General features: G+C 44.4%; 1 protein-coding gene across 7 annotated transcripts in view; it reads left to right on the forward strand.

Annotated features, from left to right (window-relative positions):
- Positions 1-24,244, forward strand: part of RGS6 (regulator of G protein signaling 6) — a 582,626-nt gene that overhangs the window by 494,219 nt on the left and 64,163 nt on the right. For 6 of the 7 annotated variants that reach the window (XM_049706214.1, XM_004262192.3, XM_049706217.1 and 3 more), the window contains 4 exons: positions 971-1,045; positions 2,501-2,599; positions 4,233-4,294; positions 18,101-18,211. In XM_049706214.1, coding sequence (XP_049562171.1) covers positions 971-1,045; positions 2,501-2,599; positions 4,233-4,294; positions 18,101-18,211 — 347 coding nt within the window. The remainder of the gene's footprint in view (positions 1-970; positions 1,046-2,500; positions 2,600-4,232; positions 4,295-18,100; positions 18,212-24,244) is intronic. The other variant, XM_049706215.1, reaches the window with a different exon arrangement.

A 24,244-nucleotide genomic window follows, 5' to 3' on the forward strand; every position in this document is an offset into this window, starting at 1 on the left:
TCAACTGATCAATACATAACCTTGTTTGAAGTGTGTTTCGGTTTAAAGACACCTTATTTAATGTGTATTGTTGACCACTGGCATTGAACTCGCAGCCAGGAGCGCTATAGCTCACGCCTAGATGGAGCTTATCTAACATACCTATTTTCTCCATAAAGCACGTCCCAGCCTTCCTGCACTTAGGAATGCTCGACAGCACATCAGCACTGGGCTTGGGCAAAATCACCAACAAAAACACAAAAATGTGTAAAACTGGTGCTGAATAGACTGTGCAAAGGACACTTGTTTGCAGCATGAGATGAAATAAGGCACCTCACCGGGAACACGCAGGTCTGGCAACTCAACATGTTTCCTGCTCTGCGCACGTCCCAAGTGACCATGAAGCCACCACAAGCCCTGACTTGGGGGTTATAAATAAATTTTAGCACGTAGGCAAAATCACAAATACAAAATCCACGAATAATGAGGTTTCACGCATTTCTAATCTCGTATTACTAAAATAGGTCTTACATTTTCCTCATGAAATGGAACTAAAACGAATAAGCTATGTCAGCCTTCCTCAAGTCTGATTAAAAGCAAAACCAAAAAAAAAAAAAAAAAAAAAATTCCCTATCCTGATAGTGGAGTGGTTTTAGATGGTTAGGTATATGAAAGAACAAAGGCTCTGACTGAAGCCATCCACCAATTTAAATAATAAGTTTACTCTTATAAACTGTACACTGTACTCTCTACTTATCATCCTTAGGTAATATGAGGTAAGCTGTTTTAATTCATATGAGAACTCTGTGGAGGAACACATACTGAAGGTGAAACACCTTTGTAAAAAAAAAGACTGTAAATGGCAAAATGGGGGTAGTCATGTATTATCTGTAATGGAAAAGATAAAGATTGGTTCTGCTAGTGTCACTTGAGCCAACTTGGAAAGTATGATGTTCACTTAGTAATTTATATGATGATTTTTTTCTCTCAGCCAGGCTGTGTGAACACAACAGAAATGGATATCAGAAAATGTCGACGTTTGAAGAACCCGCAAAAGGTTAAAAAGGTTCGCTAGTTTAGCTGAATTAAAAATTCTCGGGATCACCCTTCCATTTCCAGTACTGTTCAAATAATAATTTACTATTTGTAGTTCTTCCCCGTTTCATCCTTTGAAACCATATCATTCATTCTACAAATATCTATGGAGTGGCTGGCGTGTGCTTGGCACCGTTCTGGCTGTGGAAATATAGTGGCAAGTCTTAACAAAGCCCACAGCCTGGTAGACATGAAGCAAGCCAGCAGGCAACGGTGGGAAGTACAGGATGGTTCAGGAAGACCAGGACGGTGCCCCAGACTGGGGGCTTCCCAAGGGTTTCCATAGCAGGCTCGAGGGTCTAAAGGGTAAGTAGCAGTTGGCTCTGGGGAGACAGCAGAGAGGAAGGGAAACATAAGGAACAAAAAGTAGGGCAACACCACAGGCGAAGGCCAGCTTGGTACTTTGACACAAGTGCAAGTCTTTTAGTATAGCTAGATCTCCCAAAGTCAAATCACCATCTCACCCAACTGTGAATGAGCCAGTGATCATTTGTGTTTCACTATACTGGAAGGGACAGTGGCTCTCTCTCCTCTATCAATATATATGTGACATGACATATATATCAACTTCTTGAATTTACTTATATATTTTGTTCTTCTTTGAGATATTGATGCCCACTGTATTATACTTTAATGTTAGTCTTAAAATGTCCCCATTTAGTCTTTAAAGGCCCCCTAATTCTAATATTCCAGAATTTCATGGAGCCCACATGTACCCTGAGCCTTTCTTGATTTTATAGATTTCAGCTATAAATTGCACACCCTTCAGTGTTTTATTTCTTTCCCAGAACAAAGATTGTCTTTAATCTGTCTCTAACAAAAGGAACAGATTAAAAAGTAGCTATAGCTGTGGGCAAGTGGAAAATCTGTGTCCAGAAAACTGGTCAGTTTAAAAGGAAAAAATTGGAAACCCTGCCATCTCAAGTTTGTACCAGACAGGCATGTCATCTGCTGACAAACAGAAAATCTAGAGGGGATCTTTATCTTCCTGCATAATCTTCCGGAATTGTTCCTGAACTTTCCTGTGTCTCAGAATCACCTGGGGCATTTGATGAAAGTGCAGGTTCCCGAACCCCACCCATGAAGATTCTGATTCAGGAGGTCTTGGGTAGAACTCGGCAATGTACCTGTTTACCGAGTACCCAGATGGTCTATGGACTGTATTTGGAGAAACACTGATACACAAGGAGACCATTTAAGCTCAATGAAAGGAAGGATTTTCTAATAGTGGTAACTCAAAGATGGACCAGCTGCCTCAAGAGGCAGAGTTCCCATTATTGGAGAATTTCAAGCAGAGGCCACTCACTTATTGTCAGGATGTCATGGAGGGGATTGGAAGCATCAGATGAGCGCTTGAGCTAGCTGACCCTTCGGACCCCCTTCAACTCTGAGGGTGCATGATTCAATATTCTTGTTTCTTCTCTAGTCAGTGTACGGCGTGACTGAAGAATCCCAGTCGCAAAGCCCAGTGCACGTCCCCAGTCAGCCAATCAGGAAAACTACAAAAGAGGACATCCGGAAACAGGTGAATGAATGTGCTACTGCACTCTAAGGAGGAGATGTGGCCAGCTTGAAAACCTTTTGAATGTCCACCTCTGGAGGCTGAGTGAGCTTTGAGTTCCTGGAAAGCACAGTGGAACCCAGCTGTGGGTGACTTGAACCTTTGGGCACTGTGTGTGAATAATTCACGGAGGCTCGAGAAGACAAATTCTCCACCAAGTTACTCCAGCAGTTACTAGAAAAGGACATAAATGAGTTACCCCAACACCATGGGCTGACTGCTGTAGTCGGGTTTCCCCCAAGATGCTGTGGGAGCTGGAGGCAGGAGGGACTCGTGTCACAGCGTCCTTAAAATAGTATTGCACTTCCAGAGTGAGCCAGCTCAGGACCACCAACCTTATTGCTCTGATTCAAAACAAAGGTTGACAGATAAAGCAAACCCTACCCCCAATGCCATTTCAGCATTATTTGGTTCCATGTTATCTTCCTTCATGATGAGGAGTTAACTGGTCAACCCAGGTCACAGACAATGCCTAATTACATTACTGCTTTCCAGGGGTTCACTGGTAATGAAGTGACTTGACTTTACATTATGCTTTACTGGCTTCTAGGGGGCACCCAAAGGCATAAGCTGTGAGGTGCCTTCCCTTGACAACTTTATTATTGAGTGGGGAAAAGGAAACAGATGTATGGAAAATAGCTACTCAGTGCCAGTTAAGTACACCAAGCACATGGGCATGAGGTAGGTGTGAAAGCTGGGTAGGAGATCACTGGAGACTAGCCAAACCAGATCCTTATGGTGTGTGTGTTACCTCCATGCTGTTGCTAAGCTTTGTAGAATATATACTGTATTTAAGTTTTCATTCACTTCTGGGTAAAGAAGATGTGGCACATATATGCAATGGAATATTACTCAGCCATAAAAAGAAACGAAATTGAGTTATTTGTAATGAGGTGGATGGACCTAGAGTCTGTCATACAGAGTGAAGTAAGTCAGAAAGAAAGAAACAAATGCTGTACACTAACACATATATATGGAATCTAAAAAAAAAAAATGGTACTGATGAACCTAGTGGCAGGGCAGGAATAAAGTCGTAGACATAGAGAATGGACTTGAGGACATGGGGTGGGGGGAGGGGGAAGCTGGGGCAAAGTGAGAGAGTGGCATGGACATATATACACTACCAAATGTAAAATAGATAGCTAGTGGGAAGCATAGCACAGGGAGATCAGCTCGGTGCTTTGTGACCACCTAGAGGGGTGGGATAGGGAAGGTGGGAGGGAGGGAGACGCAAGAGGGAAGAGATACGGGGATCTATGTATGCATATGGCTGATTCACTTTATTGTAGAACAGAAACACAGTATTGTGAAGTAATTATACTCCAATAAAGATCTATTTAAGAAAAACAAAAAACTTAAGCTGTTACACAACACAGGAGAATATGTGATGTAGGCTAAATTGTAGAGTGTGTTTCTTAGTGGGGTAGGAATTTCCAAAAGGGCAAAATGGTTGCTGGAGTGTCGAGTTGGAGGGCTGGAGAAGTCTGTCCAGAGGAGGTGTTTGGATCTTGGTAGAAATACGGGTTTTGGGTTCCTGGGGTGAAGGGGGGAAAAAATTCCAGTTTGGTCTTAACACTTCTGTTCTGCCTTTCCCCAGATAACATTTTTGAATGCACAGATTGACAGGCATCGTTTAAAAATGTCCAAAGTGGCTGAAAGGTATGTTTCCCCTTAATAATATTACTACTTTCTTCTAATTTAACAAAGGAGAAATGTTACAGTGTTATGGCTAACAAGCGTGTACCAAGAGGCAGACCACAGTCATTTCTTAAACTGATGGGTGAAAAAACCACAGATCCTGTGTGAGTACAGCTAAGATAGCAGACCTCCCCTGAGTGATGTCAAGAAATGTTCTGTTGCTAAAGCTTTTGAGGGGGGTGGCCGAGGGACCTTGTCAATCAAGGAAGAACGTCCTTAAAAGCTACCTAATGCACTTTTACCTTCAGCCTCTTGATTAATTCAAATGGAATTGCTCCCTTTTCGGCTATAAAATGCCCAGATTCACTTTATAAGGGGAAAGAACTTACGTATGCCCTTTGAGGTGCTGGCGGCGCAAACAGGAGGGAACTGGTCCATCAGGAGGCATTCCACCTCCACACACCATCAACCAGCCAACTGCATGGAATCAACTGTAATGAAAATATTTGGGACCTCCAGCCTGGCTTCCGCCAGGGCATTTGTGCTACAATCTGCACCAGGAGCTGGTTCCACCTTTTTCACTCGTGGGAAACTCAATTTTGTCAACGAAACGGTCTGTGTTTGGACTCTCCGTGAAGAGGGGCGACCACCTGGGGAGTCTGTATGGAATAGATCTGAGCAGGCAGCCCCAAGCTGAAGGTTTATTCATCCAGATGCTACTGGTAAAGCAATGACCAATATCTGAAAGCTCAAGGGCTTAAGCCGGGTCTTAGTATTTATTGGCTATAACAGTAAAGTGGGTCCTTTAAGCCCACCTCACACAGAGGGCTGGCTGTGTGTTCAACCTGTAAGCCTTTCTCTGCTGGCCCCTGGGTTCATCACATCTTCTTTCTAGATAAATAACAGCAGATTGAGGCAAAGAAAACTCCACACCCAACGCCAAACCGGAATTCACACTTTACCCTCAGGTGGCCAAGGACATCCCTGGATATGGGCTCATCTCTTTAATGGCATCTTGTGTCTCTTCGAGGACTTCTCAGTAGTGTCACGATTGACATTCTGGGCCAAATACTTGTTTGTTGCAGAAGGCTGCCCGGTACATGATAAGATGTTTTGCAGCATCCCTGACTTCTACCCACTAGGTGCCAGAACCCCACCTCACAGTTTATGACAACCAAAAATGTCTCCAGACGTTGCCAAATGTCCCCAGGAGGGGACACACTCGACCCCGTTGAGAATCACTGATATTCCCATTTTCCCCAATGCACGTGCTTGAGAACGTTGCCATGGCTGCAGCTCACAACTAGGCGAGTGTTCTGGGGTCACAAGTTTTAGCCTGGCGGCTGGGGAGCCACCGCACCCCATTATCATAATGTGGGGCTTCCTGAGTACAGGCTCTCGGGTTGCTTTTTAGATCTCGCTGTGGTTGCCTTTGTCCCAGAAGAGTGCTTGTTAGTGAGGTAGCTGGGAGGACCTTGATTCCATTGGTGTCATAGCCTGTGAGGAACTACAAGCTTCTTTCTCTGTGAAAAAGGGACAGCCAGAAATGGCTGTCCTGGGATACTGTGAGGGTCACAGCTAGCCTTGCAAGGGCACTTTAAAGTTTGCAGTCCTAGGAGAGCATGCACGCGGGAGCGTCTTTCCCTGGGTCTGGCTGCTGGGGCCAGTGGTTTTGAGCGTGATCATCCAGGTGAACGAGGGGGTTAAGAATGGAGATTCCCAAGCCGTAGTGCTAGGGAATTGGATTCAGTGATTCCGAGTAGGTCGAGGAACCTGCAGTTTGAATTCTCTGCGGTGGACTGACCAGGTCTCCGAGGATTTGGGGAAGCCACTGCCCACCACCCACAGTGACCTGAGAGCTCACCTCAAAGGGGACACCCAGCTTGGTCTTATCTTTGGGGTGTAAGGAAAGATCCCAAACCAGTCAGCACGAGGGAGGCCAGCTGTGCAGGTGTGCAAGGCGGGAAAGGAGACAGCCATGGCGGGGGAGGGGAGCTGGACGCGCCTATTGTTGGTTTGTTTACCACGGGTACCATCTAATTATGCTTGAGGGGCTGCTCACACTGAAGAGATTATTCATGCCAGCCCTGCGCTCCTCTCTCCGCAGCTTGAAGCTTTCACGAGTCCCCACCCAGCAGAGACTGCACTTTATTCCCAGCAGCAATAACTGGCAACTTCTCAATGTGACACAAGGGTTTTTCATTAGAGCCACAAGGAAACCCCCAGATAGAGGAGGAGGGAGAGGAGACGGGTGTTAGCAGGAGATAAAGCAGCCTGGAGCCTTGGTCTCTGTCAGCAGCTCTGCAGGGGTGGAGACAGGGAGGTGGCACTGGCAGCTGGCCTTGGGTGCGACTGCTCTGCTCGCCAGAGGTGACAACTGCGCTATCTCAGGTGGGCGCCACTTCCCCTTGACAGATCTGGGTTCCCTGGGCCCACTCCAGGTGATGGTGGTAATTAGCCAGAGGCCATCAGGCAAAGGACCGCAGCCCCTTGAGAACAGGTGCACATCGTTTTTCACTTAGTTCCCTGAGAACTGAAATTGGGGAGAGGGCAGGAGGGCTGGTGATCATAAAGGTCCAGTTCTAAAAAAGGCAAGAGGCAAGGCTGGGTCAAAGGGTGCAGCCAGACCCAGCTGGGAAGAGAAAAAGGAAACTTTGCAAACGGAAGGAGCAGAACAGAACAATTTAGGGGGTGGGTGCGGAGCCAGTCATCTGGGTGTGGATTCTGCCTCTGCCCTTTTCTAACTGTGTGACCTTGGGCAATTTGCTTCACCTCTCTCTGCCTCTGTTCCACCTCTTGAAAGGGGAGAGAGCAGTAGTACTTAACTAATAGGGTTCACGGGTGAATCCACGGCAAGAGCTTGATCCAGTCCTTGACACCAGCGCATTCAATGAATGTGAACGATTGTTATTATTTTCCAGTGTGCTGCTTTGGCAAGGAGCAGAATTGCATGAACTAGGTGTGTGGTGTCCAGAGGAGCAGAGGGCAGGCCAAGGAATGAGGCTGGCTCCGCAGATGGCAGCTCTGTGTTAGTGCAATTCTTCCCACCCTCTCTCTTTGCAGTCTCCAGCACAGAGAGCCCCGCAGGCTGCCGAAGGCTGGCCCTGCAGCCTGCAATCTGTGTGTCTCCCCTGGGTGCCTCCTATGGCACCATTAACCCGGCACCTTTGAGGAAGGAGGGGCCATACGTGAAGAGGTTGGCTCTTCTGCACAGACTTGCTTGGGTCATCCTGATTTCACCTATTTTGTCTCATTGTCCCCATGAGTGGTCAAATGTCCCCAAAATTGCAACATCATGGCAACCAAACTACATTTCCTGGAAGCAGCACAAAAGTCTGTCTGAAGTGTCACCCAATTTTTGCTTCAGAAACTATGGTCCCTGCACACACAGATGAATTTTCCAGATGAATAATGCTTAACACCTTAAGCTTTTCATTTTAACTGTGTTGAATGAAAATATTTCTTAAACATGCCCTTGCCTTCTTAAAGAAAGGACACTGCATTTCAGTTAAGTTTTCTGGATAACTCAGGGTCAGTGTTCTTATTTTGTGCTTTAAAACTCAGTCAGTGATCAGAATCAAGTGCCACAAAATGCTTCCCTTCCCCTAAACGGCCCCAGACCATTATGTTCTTTGAGTCTCTGTTTATGCTCTTTAGTTGCTGCTTTGTCTTCTTGTTCCCGTCAACATGACTTATCTCCAGTAGCCCTTCTTCCTCGCTAAACAACTCCCATTTCCAACCTGTACCAGGCCAGGTGTATCAGTTAGCTATTGCTGAGTAACAAACCGCCTAAAAAAAAGCCTGAAAACTGAGTGTCTTCAAACAATATGCATTTACTACTGGTCACATGCTTATGTGCCAGTCTGTGTGCTCACACGTCTATGTGCACATGTCTGTGTCCACTGGGCCACCCTCTTGTCTGCGTGCCTCCATGGATTGGGTTGGCTGCTCTACTGATCTTGCCTGGGGTCTCTCACATGCTTGGTTCAGCTGGTTTAGGATGACCTCAGCTGGGACCATTGGGCAGTCCTTCTCATGGTCTCCCATCCTCCAGCAGGCTAGTTTGACCTTGTTCACCTGGGGATAGTAGGATTCCAAGAAAGAGAGCAGAAGCATGCAAAGCTTCTTGAGGCTTGGAAGTGGCACTCTGACACTTGTGCTGCATTTTATTGACTAAAGCAAGTCACAATCTCAGATCAGATTCAAGAGCTGGGGAAATAGACTCCATTTTTAAAACGGATCTACGCACACCAGGAAATCAAATAATCAAGTTCTTTAATCTCCATCCTAAAGCAAGAGGAAAGAGTCTTCGTGAGGTGTGCTCTTCCAAATAACAGACAGTGAGCCTTGGGGCATAGAGTTTATTTCATTGTAGACTCTGCTCAGAGCCCCTTTTGGTCACTTGTCTTACCTATGTTTCCTCAGTAGTTGAAGTTGCCAAATAGATGAGGTCTTAGTCTTCTTTGCAAGAGTCCTCAAGGGGTCCACTTTTTATTCACCCCAGCCTTACAGCACTGGACAAACCAACTTTGAGAATGCAAAAATCTGTATGTTTTAGTTCAAAATTGTCCGAAAAGTCTCTATATTTTGCTGTTTCCCCACCTTTAGTGGCACTGAGCTCCAGCCGGTCACTGCCTGGATCACACCGTGCTGCCCCACATGGAAAGATGGCTTTGTGTCATTTTATAGCTGCTCCTGTACTCGGCTCATCCTTACCCCATCCCTGGGAGCCATTTGTGCATCACAGCTGACTGCTGAATTGAATTTTTACCATCACCTTGCTTGAGCATGTCTGAGATCACTGCTGCACCCTGAAATTGGAGCTGATTCCTCCTCTGCTTCCTGACCCTCTGTGATCATGAAATGTAATTAATGAAATGAGATAAGACAGCAAGGGACTGCATACCCTAAGGGTCTATTAAAAACATGCTAGGGTGATAGAGGTCCGTGAACTTAATGTCTAATGATAGTTTCAGGGAGGAATAAAAGGGGCCCAAGAGGTCATTATGACATTGCTTTTATGTGATTCCAGACACCGCAGGGTCCTTGCTTCTCACGTTAGGTGATAGAAGAGAAACCATCAGAGGTAACACTGTAGCCAGGGTGACTGTATCCAGACCAAGATCTAGAAGGGTCGCAGTACCTGGTCTGGTATATGCTCTTCTTTCTGAGGGGCTAAATTCACCTCCATGTCCCTTCCCTCATCCCGAGTTTCTCTATTGTATATCTTTTCTCTGGGTGACCCATAATTAAGGAATTATTTCTTCATATTGTCTCTCCTCCCCATCTTCTCCAACGTGAAAAAAAATAGATGAATGAATTAATGAGAACCAAACTTTCTTCTTCCGTGTCTGAAGTGCTGCTCTGCTTTTCACTCCTTCCTAATCAGATGCTCTTCCTACCTGGTTCCCTTTTGTGCATCATCATTTAGAAAGTGCATATATCAAAGGGTGTGCAAACACACTCTCCTTTTCACCCCTTCTCACATTCAGTCTCCAGGTTTGCTTCCCACTGAGAGGCCCCCAGTTTCCTAAGGAATCCAGTAGCACATTTGTGTTGTATTTCTAAAGTAAGAATGATGGTCGCTATCCCATAAGGCTTTGTATCCCATGCCTTTGTTTCCCTTGACTAATCATTTCCCACAGCTGCAAGCCGTCCCTCACTGCCCATTTTCCCTGGAGCCTAACTGTATCTTTCCATCTTCCCCTCACCTGCCTTGTAAACCAGATCCCATATACATACTTCACTCTTGGGATGCTGTGTAGGGAAAAATCCAGTCTTCCTTTTCCTGTGTTTTTCCTTTACTCTGAAACTGCCACACTCACAGTACTTCTTGAAAAATTTTTACTGGAGTCTAGTTGATTTACAATGCTGTGTTAGTTTCAGGTGTACAGCAAAGTAAATCAGTTAAGCATGTGTATATATCCACTCTTTTTTAGACTCTTTTCCCATATAGGCCATTACGAAGTATTGAGTAGAGTTCCCTGTGCTATACAGTAGGTCCTTATTAGTTATCTATCTTATATATAGCAGTGTGTCACAGTACTTCTGACACCAGATGTGTGGGGATTTTTCTCCTCACGCCAGGCAATTCTCTGACACCAGCTGGGTGTCCTACAATTTAACTCAATTCTGACACTCTACCTGGAAATAGTATAAGATCCCACAAGTTAAGATCTCAATCCCGTAAGACAGCTCCCAACTCAGTTCAGATGTCAGTCATAGTAGGTTCCCGGGTTACCCACAACTTCTGTCCAACTTGGCTACAAATCAGAGGTTCCCACAACCCGTTCCTTGGGTTTGATTAATCTTTAGAGTGTCTCACAGAACTCAGGGAAACACTTACTTACACTTACCAGTTTATTAAAGGATATGATAAAGGATACAGACGAACAGCCAGACAAAGAGATACACAGGGTGAGGTCTGGGAGGGTCCCAAGCACAGGAGCTTCTGTCCCTGTGGAGTTGGGGTGCGTCACCCTCCCCATGTGGATATGTTCACCAACTAGAAGCTCCCTGGATCCCATACTATTGGGATTGTTTGGAGGCTTCCTCATGTAGGCATGATCAATTATTAATTCCATGTCCAGACTTTCTGCCTTCTCAAGAGAATGGGGTGTGGGCCTAAAAGCTCCAAGCTTCTAATCATGGCTTGATCTTTCTGGTGACCAGCCCCATCCAGGAGCCATCCATAAGCCCACCCAGAGTCACCTCATTAGAACAAAAGACTCCTATCACTCAGGAGATTACAAGGGTTTCAGGAGCTCTGTGTCAGGGACCGGGGTCAAAACCCAAACATTGAACGGGGTTTGCAGGGTTTAGAGATGGGAGGGGGCCATGAGCCAAGGAATGCAGCCTGCTTCTAAAAGGTAGAAAAGGCAAAGAAATGGATTCTCCCCTAAAGCCTCCAGAAGGAACACAGTCCTGCTGACACCTTGATTTCAGCCCAGCAAAACCCACTTCAGGCTTCTGACCCTTCGAACTGGAAGGTAATACATTTGTGTCATTTTAAGCCACTAAGTATGTGCCAATTTGTTACAGCAGCCATTAGAAACTAATACACTACCGAATCTCTCCCTTTGTCTTAGAATCTCAAGAAGATCGAACTGCACATCCTCCTTTCTAAAGTGTGTGCATTTCCAAGTCCCTTGCTGATCAAAAATTCCTGTTATACCCCTGAGAGGTATATAAGTAATTCTGATGATTCAATACATCCTAATTCTACCAATAAGACAGAACATTGAAAATACATATGCCCATATAATTTTACTGTTTCCTTTACAAAGCCTCTAACCAACTTTATGTAACTGTACCTTAACAAAATAGCTTTTCCTCTTCCTACAGTAAATTTCCCTGCTGACCAATACTGGCTACCACTGGCACTGGCTGACTGAGTGGTGATCCTACTGACGAGCTGCTGCCTTGGTGCAGACCGTCGGGCGTTTCTGCAGGAAGTTCTTAGCTCTTTCTTCATGTGGTCCTCCACTTATATCCTGGATACCTGCCTGGACCCTGCTCTGAGAAGGCAGGACGTAGGGCTAGGTCATAGGAACATCTTCTTTCACGCTTAATGCCTATTACATAGTCATATCTTGTGCCCCTGTGTGGTTACAAAATCCCACCTCGGGCTCTCGACCACTTCTCTTGAACTAACATCTCCATTAAATCTCACCACCTCTCCTCCAACCGCTCCTCTGAATAGCCCCAAATTTCTCTAAAAGAGACCTGGCTTGTGATGCTCACAGCTGCTCTCTGGCCATTTCAGCCTCTGCTGCCGTGGGCTGGGCAGTGGACCGCTGCCTTCATTGCCTTTTCTGCAGCAGAAGGCAGCCGCGTGCAGTCTCCTCGAGTGCCCGAGTACAGCTGACTCCTGAGTAACTCGGGAGTTAGGGATATGACCATCATGCACTTGAAAATTATATAAAGTATAATTGGCCCTCCATATCCATTGTTCTTGCCATCCATTTCTGCATCTGTGAATTCAACCAGTCGTGTAGTACTGTGGTATCTACTATTGAAAAAATCCGCCTACAGGTGGACCAGTGTGGTGCAAACCCATGTCGTTCAGGGGTCAACTGTACGCACCCAGCCCCTCCTGAGCCTCCCCGCTGTCCCCTTTCCCCAGGCGCTCATTCCTGGGTCCGGGACCTGACCTGGCTGGTTGGACCTGGCTTCCCAGGTAGGAGGCGTGGCCACGTGCAAGGTCTAATAAAACATAAGCTGGGGGGTGCAGGGGTGTCTACTGGGAAAACCTCCAGCCTGTCTCACAGAAATCTGAGGCAGGGCGGGGGAAGATGGGGAGGAAAATTTTTTCCCATCCCTATGTTTTACTTCTGGGAAATCCACTTCTGGTTAAGAAATGTTTTTTCCTCATAACTTGTAACTAACTAGTTAGATGAAGGCCCAGCCTTTGCCTTGGGTTGCTCAAGTAGAAGTCCTTTATTAGAGACACAGTGTCACCCAAGGCTGAGGTCACTGGAACAGCCAGAGGCAGACATCTGGGAGGACAAAGGGGTCACAGCTGAGCAGAGCCCCATGGACTACACACTCCCTCTCAGATTTTGAGAACACTGTGGGTGCCCGAATGCTTCATAATCAGGAAAGCCCCCAACACCCCATCATGCCTCAGACATTCTGAAGCATCTCAGTGTAGCCTGTCATCCCTTGAATAGGATTTAGGTTACCTGCTGCTGGTTTGTTACTGTGTCCATCTGAACAGAGGAGTCAGGTGTCAACTGTGCCTTCCCCATCCTCACATCCAGGTGCTTTCACATTCCTTGCAGTGGGTTGAATAGAGAAAAGATATGTGCAACCCTAACCCACGGAACCCGGGAATGAATGTGACCTTATTTAGGAAAAGAGTCTTTGCAGAAGATCTTGAGATGAGATCATTCTGGATTATCCAGATAGATCCTAAATCTAATGACAAGTGTGCTTATAAGAGAGAGAAGGGGAGAAGACACAGACATGTCTTCACAGAAGGCCGTGTGGAGACAGAGGCAGAGATTGGAGTGATCCAGCCACAAGCCAGTGGTCAATCACCTAAAGCCACCAGAAGCTGGAAGAGGCAAGGAAGATACTCCCCTGGAGACTTCAGAGGGAAACGTGGCCTCAATTTCAAAATTCTAGCCTCCAGAAGTGAGAGAATACACTTCTGTTGTTTTAAACCAATTTTGTGGTAATTTGTTTCCTAGTAACGCTAAGAAACTGATATATTCCTTAATGTGCAAACCCATTTCTTTCAGGAAGAATGAAATTAGCCCAAGTGGCAAAGGGGTAACTCCCCTTGGAGCTGTCACAGCACCAAATTATTGCCTGATCCCTCCTGCCACAGCGCTCACTTAGAGCTCCCTTCCCTTTCATTCTTCCCTGAGATGCTGTATGGCTCATACGGATGAAGCCTCGCTCACACTAGATGCACATCCAGCAGGAGATTTACGGGACGGTGGGCCTGCGCTGCATGTGGTGGTTGCAGTCATCTATCTCCCAGTTCTTGGGTACTTGGAAGACTCTTGAAATGCTTTCCTATTATTTTTTGTCAAATGGTCCTGAGTACTCATCAAGGCCATTATGTACCATATGGTGAACTTGACAAAGTTCAGTTCAATGGCTCAGCCCACAGCTAGAAGCAAGGTTTTTCAACTTAGACCAATGCTTCTCCCACCCCGCAGGGGGACGGTCCACGCCTGGGACAGTGAGAACGTTGTGAGGTGTTAGGAAGCCTGCGACCGAATTTAAAACCAAAAGTATCACAGGCTCCTTCATCTTCATTTGATGAATAAAATATCCTGTGTCCTGAGCCTCTCAGAAAATTGAAGAACGGGATGTGGTGCTTTGCAGACATTAATGTGCATATGAATTACCTGGCCAATTTTACTACCAATGCAGATTCTGACTCAGTAGGTCTGGGTGGGGCCTGAGCTTCTGCATTTCTTACAAGCTCCCAGGTGATGCCCCTGCTGCTGGTTTGTGGACCACATTTTGAGTAGCAATGAGATGGAGCTGCCAGTGAATTTCTTCACATTCTCAGAAGTAAGCTACTTGGCCATGCTTGCCCTTTGCAATTCAGTAGCAGGAATTGTGGCCCTGAATCTGCCATTGCAGAGGAAACTGGTGACACTCAAGCTGGTGATGCTTAGGGAAAAGTTTTATTGTAGATCGATAACCATAAAAATATTCATATCTTTGGGCCCAATAATTCCACTTATGGATGTTAATTCTAAATAAATAACCCAAAAGATGGAAAAACCTTTCTGAACAATGGTGTTCTACTCTAGCCAGCACTACATATACTAAAAAAAGGAAATTAGAAGTCTATGTCCAATATAAAGCAAATTATTATATAAATTATAATAAATTCATTCAAGGTAATATTGTGGATGTACGTTAGTCTTCTCTCCCTTCCCAAAAGTAACATGTCACTAAAGGAATGAAAATGGTATGAACTCACAAGGTCAACAAATGAATGGATTAACAGTTTCCACACATTTTTCCAAGGTCAAAAGTATAAAGAATTGGGGAGCATGACTGCAGACCTCTGTCTCTGTTTGTAATGTTGTTTCTTTTTATTGGGTGGTGAGTACAAGGGTGATACTCTTACAGTTTTTATGCCTTTCTGAATGCAAGAAATATTTCAAAATTTAATAAAAAAGAAAGTGAATGGGGACAGAGTGAAAAACATTATGACCTCCATGTTAGGGGTGGGAGAATTATAACAAAACCAATTTGCCCAACAAAATCTGGCTTTGGCTCTTGAAGGCACCAGGGACAATGGAAGGCAAGAAGGAGGCATGGGGATAACCCCAGGGGAGTGGGTAGTCTGTCTCTGGAGCTTTTGGAATCCCTCGATCCGTGCCGCATGAGGAGACCCTCTCTCCCCTCCTACCACCACCATGGGAGATGGGCACTTTATTCTCCGGAGAAACTGAGTCACATCAGCTCAGAACTCAGGCACATCATATTATGAAGGGCCAGCTGAAAGCAAGAGAATTCCTGAGCGAGCTGTGTACTGAGCTGTGGGACCCTCTACCACTCCCCTGTCCTGCCCTCAGCCCTCCAGGAGCCAGATGTAGATGCCCATGGGTAAGAGACTGGCAAACTACAACCAATGGGCCACTCCCTATGTTTGCAAATAAAGTTTTACTGAAACACAGTCACATGCATTTATTCATGGATTGTCTATGGCTGTTCTTGTTCTACAACAGAAGAGCAGAACAGTTGCAACAGACACCATCTGGTCTGCCAAGCCTAAAATATTTACTATCTGGGTCTTGCAGAAAAATATTTGCCTACCACTGCTCTAGAGCAAAGTAGATATCCCCCGAGGAAGGACTCCAGATCTCTCACGTGGAGCTTTAGTGAAATGACAGGCAAGCTGCCCTGACCCAACAACGAAGCCCATCAGTTGGCAGATCCTGTCCACACACACACTAAGCCTCCAAGCAGGTTTTAGTCCCTCACTTTTAAGCACAAATGGATGTCCAGTGATGTTCCAGACTCTCGGAGGGAGCCCCAACACAAAGGAGTGTGATCAGAACAAACAAACAGAAAAAGGGACTTGGAGGAACCAAAAGCTATTCAAAAAACAAAAGAAACTGACAATAAAAATATAGATTTAACATCCTCAGAGATATGAGAAGGTATTTCATCCATAAAACAAGAACTAGATACTATGATAAACAAGAGTGAACTCTGGGGTTTCCCTGGTGGCGCAGTGGTTGAGAATCTGCCTGCTAATGCAGGGGACACAGGTTCGAGCCCTGGTCTGGGAAGATCCCACGTGCTGCAGAGCAGCTGGACCTGTGAGCCACAACTACTGAGCCTGCGCGTCGTGAGCCTGTGCTCCACAACAAGAGAGGCTGCGACAGTGAGAGGCCCACGCACCGCGATGAAGAGTGACCCCTGCTTGCCACAACTAGAGAAAGCCCTCGCACAGAAACGAAGACCCAACACAGCCAAAAATAAATAAATAAATAAATAAATAAATAAATAAATAAATAAATAAAAGCCAAGCATTTGAAGCCCTTTTAAAAAAAAAAAGAGTGAACTCTGGAAACGTAAGAAAGTGATAGTCCAAATTGAAAAAAATAAAGACAAAGTTCAGAAGAACCATGAGACAAAAAGACAAGAGGATGAAAATTTAGGAGGGAAAATTTAGGAATATTGGATTATCAATTCCAATATTTAATTTAAAAGAATTATGAAAAGAGAAAACAGAGGAAATGAAGGTTATGAAATTAGCAAAGAAATACCATAAGATTTCTGGGGATTTTGTCTTTTTACCTATGGATTGTCCGTTGTGCCTGGCACGGTGAATAAAAACTACCGGCAAGGGTCATGGTGAAATTTGAGAGCATTACAGCAATAAAGAGAAGACTTTAAGCTTCCAGAGGGAAGAGAAACTAAACAAAAGAACAAAAATTAAAATGGATTCAGACTTCTCAACAGTAGCATAGCACTGGATATCAAAAAATGTAAAGCAATGCCTTCAAAATTGTGAAAGAAAATGATTTTTAACCTAGGGTTCTATGTCCAGCACTGTCAGTCAAGTGTAAAGATAAAAAGAAAACATTTTTAGACCTGCAAGGACTCAAAATATTTAGCTCTTAAGCATCCTTTCTTAGGAACTACTAAAGGATGTGCTTCAACACAACCAGGAGGTAAAACCAATAGACAGACGTGGAATCCAGGAAACTGGGGCTGTAACATAGACGTGAAGGAAGGCCCAGGATGATGGTTCTGCATCAAGCCTATAGAGCAAACAGTCCAGATTCGAGCAAGAGGACTCCAGACTTCGGGGAGAGGGCCTCCAGGAGACAGGGAGACAACCCTGCTTGATTATCTGATGTGTTTAAGATGTGAAACATTATTGCTAGATGTTTTACAGATTTGTTAGAACACTTGGAAAAGGTAATATGCTACTTAGCTCAGCAGCAGACAGTCTTTACCCAGTTTAATAATGTGGACACTGACTGTTGATTTAACAAAAAGTGTTATATTTGGAGGATCATGGGAGGAAATGGTGGAGTCGGGGGGACTGGTGAGTAAAAAGTTAATCCTTGTCTAAAATTGATAATCAAGAGCAGCTATAAAAACATATAATTTAGAAATATACAGGTAAATGCTAAAAGAAATAAGGACTGAAAGTAAGTGCCTCTGTGAGAAGGGCTAGGAGAAAACACTGCTATTGCTTTTTTGTAAAAGAAATCATTTAGTACTATTTTATTGTTTTAACTATCGACATGCATTTTGATAAAATTGAAATTTTGTTTAAAAAGATTATGTGGCTATTTAAATTCTGTGGCTGTTTAACTAGAAAAACTAAGTTGCTTTTTGGAAAATGTTTATAATATGTTAACTCCTTTTGGTCTGCCAGGATTTTAAAGTCTTTACAATAAAGAAGTCCTCCAGTTGAGAATGATGCACTGGCAGCCTAGAAAAACTGTAGCATCCTTTGTGTGCCCCAGATGCCTTGAGATCTGTAGTCCATGTGGGAGGACGAGACATAGGCAGGCTTGGACCAGTGTATCAGTAAAGCTAGCATAACCGTGGGAGGATGCACCAAGGTTCAGCGAAAGAGTTAAGTGGGAAAAAGATATAAAATGCACATGTGTACTGTGACTGCAATGATGCAAAAACAGCATGTTCATCATGAGAAGGGAGCAGGGACAAATGAAAACAGTTGGATTTGTTGGAAGTGGCCGTGAAGGTAAACTTTTTCCCCTTTAACTTGGAATTATATGAAGACTGATAAAATGTTTGTGTAAAGCAGAATACACGTTTTTATAGGAAATCAGTGGCATTCTTGGCTCTGCTTCCCTCCTGCAGCTTAATTGCTTACACAGAACAGTATGTGGAATATGACCCTTTGGTCACGCCAGCTGAGCCGTCCAATCCCTGGATCAGTGACGATATTGCTTTATGGGACATAGAGATGAGGTAAAAAAAAAAAAATGTTTTAATGTTTGGGAGGGCGGGGGGCAATGCATGAGATCGTGAAATTATGTTACACCCTATCTTAATTTGACTCTTTTTATCAATAGAACAGAAACCCCTCAAGTAACCACCCAGCTGGATTCCTTACCCATGGTTTCTGCCTCCTAATAGCTTTGTACATGGATCCTTTGTGGCTTCCCTGTGACCTCTCTATGACCCTGTAGACGTTATGATAACTGGGACAGTCCTTCACATTTCCTAGTTCTGATTGCTGGAGGGCAAGAATCTGTGGGTCAGTTTAGCTTTTATACATTAGCAGCAGCAACAATAATAGCTAGCCCTTACTCTGTGCTGGCCACACAGTAAGTGTCTTCCACTGAATCCCCACAAGAGGTAAACATTATTATTCTCACAATTGAACAGATGGGGAACTGAAGCACAGAGGAGTTAGTGAACTTGCTCAAGGTCACACAGCAAGTAGGTGGCAGAGTTAGGATTAGAACCCAGGCAGAGGGCTCCAGAGCTGTGGTTTTCATCACTCTGCTCTTCTGGAATAGCGGGCAGCAATGGTTCCATCCCATAGCTCCTTATCGATGAGAGAAGCTAGTGTGTTTGCTTAGTAGCTGAGGAACCGAAGCCCAGGGAGACTTAGACCACGTTCACGATTACAAAAGGAAACCCAGTGTGGTGTGCCTTTGTACCCTCTGCCCCTCGGTGAGACAACTCTTTGTTTGTTCTTCATTTCTTTATCTCTCTCTCATTCACTTTCATTCTTGCTCTTTTTCTGGCTTCTTTTCTTAAAATGGAAAACCTTATAAGAAGTAATAGAAGTCATAGACGCTTCTTATAAAAAGTTCAAACTGTCCAGATGGGCATAACAAAGCAAACTCTTTCTCCCTCCAGCCCAATCTCATTTTCCAGAAGGAGACTTTGTTAATAGTCTAATAGTCTAATGATTCCCAAACTGCACCAGGGCACTCTAGGCTGCTGCAGGGAACTCACAGGGTTCCCACGGGACATTCTAAATCTTTGAGGGAAACATAGTGATGTTCAACCCATGTCAGATACTGTGTAGACGATTAGCTTATGGTCGTTCACCATTCTCAACATTAGATCACATTACATTCCTTCCAGTGATGTCATATCTTTGCAAATCTGGGTTTTCAGGGCAGTTGTTGTGATAAAAAGCAAGTACTGGACAAAAATCAACATGGACTAGGAAATGAGGGGGCAGGTCCAGTCTGATTCCAAAGTTTGAGAAGATGTGCAGTACTCCACAGCACACACGCGGTCATTAGGAATGAAGTAAACATATTATTTTTTCTTTCAATTTATATGTATTTCAAATAGCTATTAAGTTGTTAGGACATAGATACATATTACGCTTTTTGACTTTTTAAGGAAAAAAAAACTGTTAAGGTTTTTGTTGTTGTTTTGGCCCAGGGGCTCCATGAAAAACTTAGTGAGACATTAAGAGCACCATGAACTAAGGAAGAGTGAAAACCTTTGACTTACTGTCTATCCCTTTAGATCTATTTGTATATACAATATCATATTCTTTTGGATAAATAGGTCCTTTACATATACATTGTCCCGTAATTTTTTAATTAACAATATATCATGGCAATCTTTCCAGGTAAACACGTATAGATCCGCCTATGCTTTTTAATAGTTACATCATGTCCACTTACATAATTGTAGTGTAATTTATTTAACTAATGCCCAGGTCATAACACTTCGCCTGCAGCCATCTTGCCCCAAACTTGGGAGCGCCCTCGTCCCTCCCAGAGCATCTCTCCCTCACCCTCATGCTCAGGGCGGATGTGAGCATGCAGGTGGCAAGGGCCCTGCCTCCACCCCCGCAGCCCACCCAGCAGTTGCCCCCTTCTCGCCCTGGGGCCCAGGATGTAGGTATCGTACAAAGGTTTCTAAATCCCTTCTTTTCTATGCACCTTTTTTTTTAAGAGGGTGGGATCCCATGTGGGAACCCCCCACAATAAAGTTTGTCACTGTTTGGGAAAAAAAATATTTAGGTTATAACCTTTTGTTGTTGTTGTTAACATAAACAGTGATACAAGGAACATCCTTATGCACAAGTCCAATTATTTCTTCAGGATAAATGTCCAGTGTTGGAATTGCTAAGAATGGTATGCATATTTTAATTTTAGTTCATATGGCTAGATTCCCCTGGAGCAAAACAATAACAACTTTTTTCATGCCCTCAGCTTAAAAGTGCCCATTTCCCCAGATCCTTACCAACCCAAGCATTATCAAGTTTTTTTATCTCTGCAAATCTGACAGATGAAAATAAAAATATTTTACTTTTATTTCTTTGTTAACATACTTGAGAATCTTTTCTCGTGATTACTAGATACTCATTTGTCTTTTGTGGCTTGCCTGTTTTTGTGTTTTTTGCCCATTTTTCTAGTGGTATGTTTTGCCTTAGACTTTGGGATAGAAAGCAGTCACATTTACTCGGATCATATAGTTAATCTTTTTCCTGATAGTTTATGTTTTCTGAATCTAATTTTTCTTCTTGTTTCTGTTTCTCTTCCTTGACTTTTGCTTTATTAATCAAATTTTGTATTAGTTTTTGTTACTCTAGTTTCTAGTCTAGTCATACTTTTAAGGGGTTTATTTTAAAATGTCATTTCTTCAAGCAAATAATAATGAAGTATAAAAAATGAAAACTATAAGTTTTTCTTTACCTCCTCCAAATCCCGTTCTTCCCCAGAGCTTTGTTAACCTGATATATATATATATATATATATATACTTCTTTTTTAAAATTATTATTTTTGTCTGCATTGGGTGTTCGTTGCTGCGTGTGGGTTTTCTCTAGTTGTGGCAAGTGGGGGCTACTCTTCGCTGCGGTGCATGGGCTTCTCGTTGCGGTGGCTTCTCTTGTGACAGAGCACGGGCTCTAGGTACACAGGCTTCAGTAGTTGTGGCACACGGACTCTAGAGCACAGGCTCGGTAGTTGTGGCGCATGGGCTTAGTTGCTCCGCAGCATGTGGGATCTTCCCGGACCAGGAATCAAAACCATGTCGCCTGCATTGGCAGGCGGATTCTTAACCACTACGCCACCAGGGAAGTCCCAACCTGATATATTTGAAACTAACACTTTGAGACATATTTCTCAATCAACATTAAAAGAATATAGTATGTAGATGGGTATCTTCTTTCTAATATTTCTGACATGCCCTCGGTAGTCCCTTTGATCGGATCCAAGAACTTAAATCTTTCTTTAACTTGGGTCCCCTTCCTTCCTTCCTTCCCTTCTTCCTCCCTTCCTTGCTTCCTTCCTTGCTTCCTTCCTTCCTTCCTCCCTTCCTTGCTTCCTTCCTTGCTTCCTTCCTTCCTTCCTTCTTCCTTCTTCCTTCCTTCCTTTCTTTCTTTCAATTATTGCTACACTTTTCTCCATTCTCCCCTCTCTTTTCAGGAAATCCTTTTGTAGGAATTCTGGTCATGTGGGGTGTAGCAGCCCTATCTCTTTTCTCTACTATTTTTCCATCCCTTCGTCTTTTTATTCTATATTCAAGGATAGAATTCCTTGAATTACTCTTCAGAGTCACCAGTTTCAATGGTGTCCATTCTGTGATTTTATACTTTAATGAGTTTTTCTTTTCCTACGAAGTGTTGAGAAGAGTGGTTGACAACCGTGCTTTTTATTTCCAAGAATCTGTAATATTTCTTGGACTACTTGTTCTTAGTAGCCTGCTCTGTTCTAGTGATGTTTATCCTCTTGAATCACCCTGAGGATGGAATACAGATGTTTTTTCATATCTTCCCTCTATTTCTACCACTTAGTCTATTTCACAGGGTATCATCGATCAGAGAATCATTGTTTCTGTTCATTGTCTCATTACTCCAATCACTGTTCAGAGCAGATCAATCCTTTCAGAGACCCAGAAATTTGGGGTACTGCTGGTTTTCATAAATGAAGGTCTTGACTTTCAACTTTTGCCATACATTAGAACCACCTGGAGAGCTTATTTTAAAAAATACCAATGTCCAGTCCCGTCCCGAGGTCAATTAAGTCAGAATTTCTGGCAGTGGGGCGTTTTTTTCTTACTTTTATGCTAATGTACAGCCCTGGTCCAGATGGACTATACCAGTAGCTGATGAGGTTCCCTCAATAATTGTTTGGGAGGCTGGTTCTCAAACCACGGGGTACATCAGAATCACCTGCAGGTGCTCATTCAAATACAGATGCCCCAGGGTTGTTCCGGGTGCCTATATTTTTAGCAAGCCTTCTGAGTGATTCTGAGGCACAGCACAGGTTGAGAAATCCTGGTGTGGCTCCTGAGTTCCCCTGACCTGGGGCAGGCTCTCCTCTGGTCACGTGGCTGTACGGCCTCACCTGAGTGTATTAATGGGAGGAGGGCACAGGTAAATCGGCGGGGCTCTCCTCTGGGTTCTGGACATACGGTCCAAGAACAGACTGAAAGACTGGGTCCTCCCTGGAAGTGGGATGGGTGGCTGCGGGGGTCCGTGGGTGGTTGAGCCCCAACTTTCCTTAGCCCAACGTCCCTGCAGCCAAGCGTGCTGCTGTGTTTCAGGCCCTGATTGGTTTTCTGAAGTTCTTCAGTTTCCTCTCCATGGTGCTTCCCAAGAAGGCCACCCTTTCTCCCTTCTGCTGAGGGATCTTAGGGACACCTAGATAGATCTGCAGAAACCTATGAGAAGTAGGGGAAGACCTCAGCATCTTTCGACGTCTCCCTGCCTTGCTGAGATGTTTTTCCCATCCATATTTGCTGTACCACCCCTAGGTTACAGAGGTACCACCCCTAGGTTACAGAGGTACCACCCCTAGGTTACAGAGGCACCACCCTCTGGCTTTACTGCCCACATGAGAAGCTGGCCAGAAAACACCCCCCTTTACTTAGGAGACCCTCTCTGCCCCAGGGAGCCTGTGTCCCATATTTCTGAGTTTATTCCCTGTGTCCCCTGTTCAGTGCCCACCAACTGCCTCTACGTCCAGTCCTGCTGCCCAGGGCTTGGGGTTTTCCCAGACTTATGCTGGGGACACTAAGTTACTTTATTCCCAGATGGCCCCACTAGAAGCATAGGCGGCCCTCAATCAGCTTTGTCACCAGTTCCGTGAGTCCAACTGCTTCATACCTTCACGAAATTCCTCAGCGTTTGTCATCTGCTGGTAGGAAATTTCTTTGCCTCTACACACTATGTTTTGTCTTGTTTTTTAGTATTTCATGGAACTCCAGGCTCTTGCCTGTTCCCTCTTCCTGGACCACTTCCGCAGACCCTCACACAGCTGACTTCCCTTCTCATTCAAGTCTCACTCAGCATTGGTGTCCCTTCCTCAGAAAGGTCTTCTCCTAAATGGAAAAAGAATTTGAAGAAGAATAGATGCATGTATATGTAAAAAAAGAAGAAAGGTCTTCTATGACCACTCAATCTGTAGTGGTCACCCCATCCATCCAGTCACTCTATATCCCATCCTCCCCCTGGTTCTCTTTCTAGATAAGACTTAAAATTATTTTAGTGCCTTGACCCCTGTCTGGCACATAGTAGGTACTCAAAAGGTATAGGTTGGATGGAGGATAGGTGGAGAAGTGACCATTCTGTTGGACATTTCGTTGGTATTTGGGAAAGGAGGAGAGGTAAGTGCATGAATTGAATTCACCATGATGACACCAGGATTTCCTCCTTCTTTCTTGAAAGTCAGCAATAAAACATGTGATAGCTTGGGAAAATGGCAGTCATCTGGCCTGTTGGTTTATCCCAACCTGTCAGCTTGGTCCCCAAGGGATGAGCTGCCCCCACAACTAGGCTCTGGCTCTGTTCTTACTGCTCAGGCTTCTACTCTAATCATAACACCTGACCTAACACCTGCAGTGTTCTGTCTACCTTCAAGCAGAGTCAAGTTATTTAGATACAAGTGAAAATGAAGAGAAGGTGTGAGGCCCAATTTCTTCTCCCAGTAGGACATTCCCACCCAGTCAGATGCTGGCAGTGGTTGGGTACCTGCCTTTGGTGACACGGAGTCGGGGATCAGTGCCAACATCCTGGTTC

Source organism: Orcinus orca, chromosome 2 (assembly GCF_937001465.1).
Source record: "Orcinus orca chromosome 2, mOrcOrc1.1, whole genome shotgun sequence".
Lineage (NCBI taxonomy): Eukaryota > Metazoa > Chordata > Mammalia > Artiodactyla > Delphinidae > Orcinus > Orcinus orca.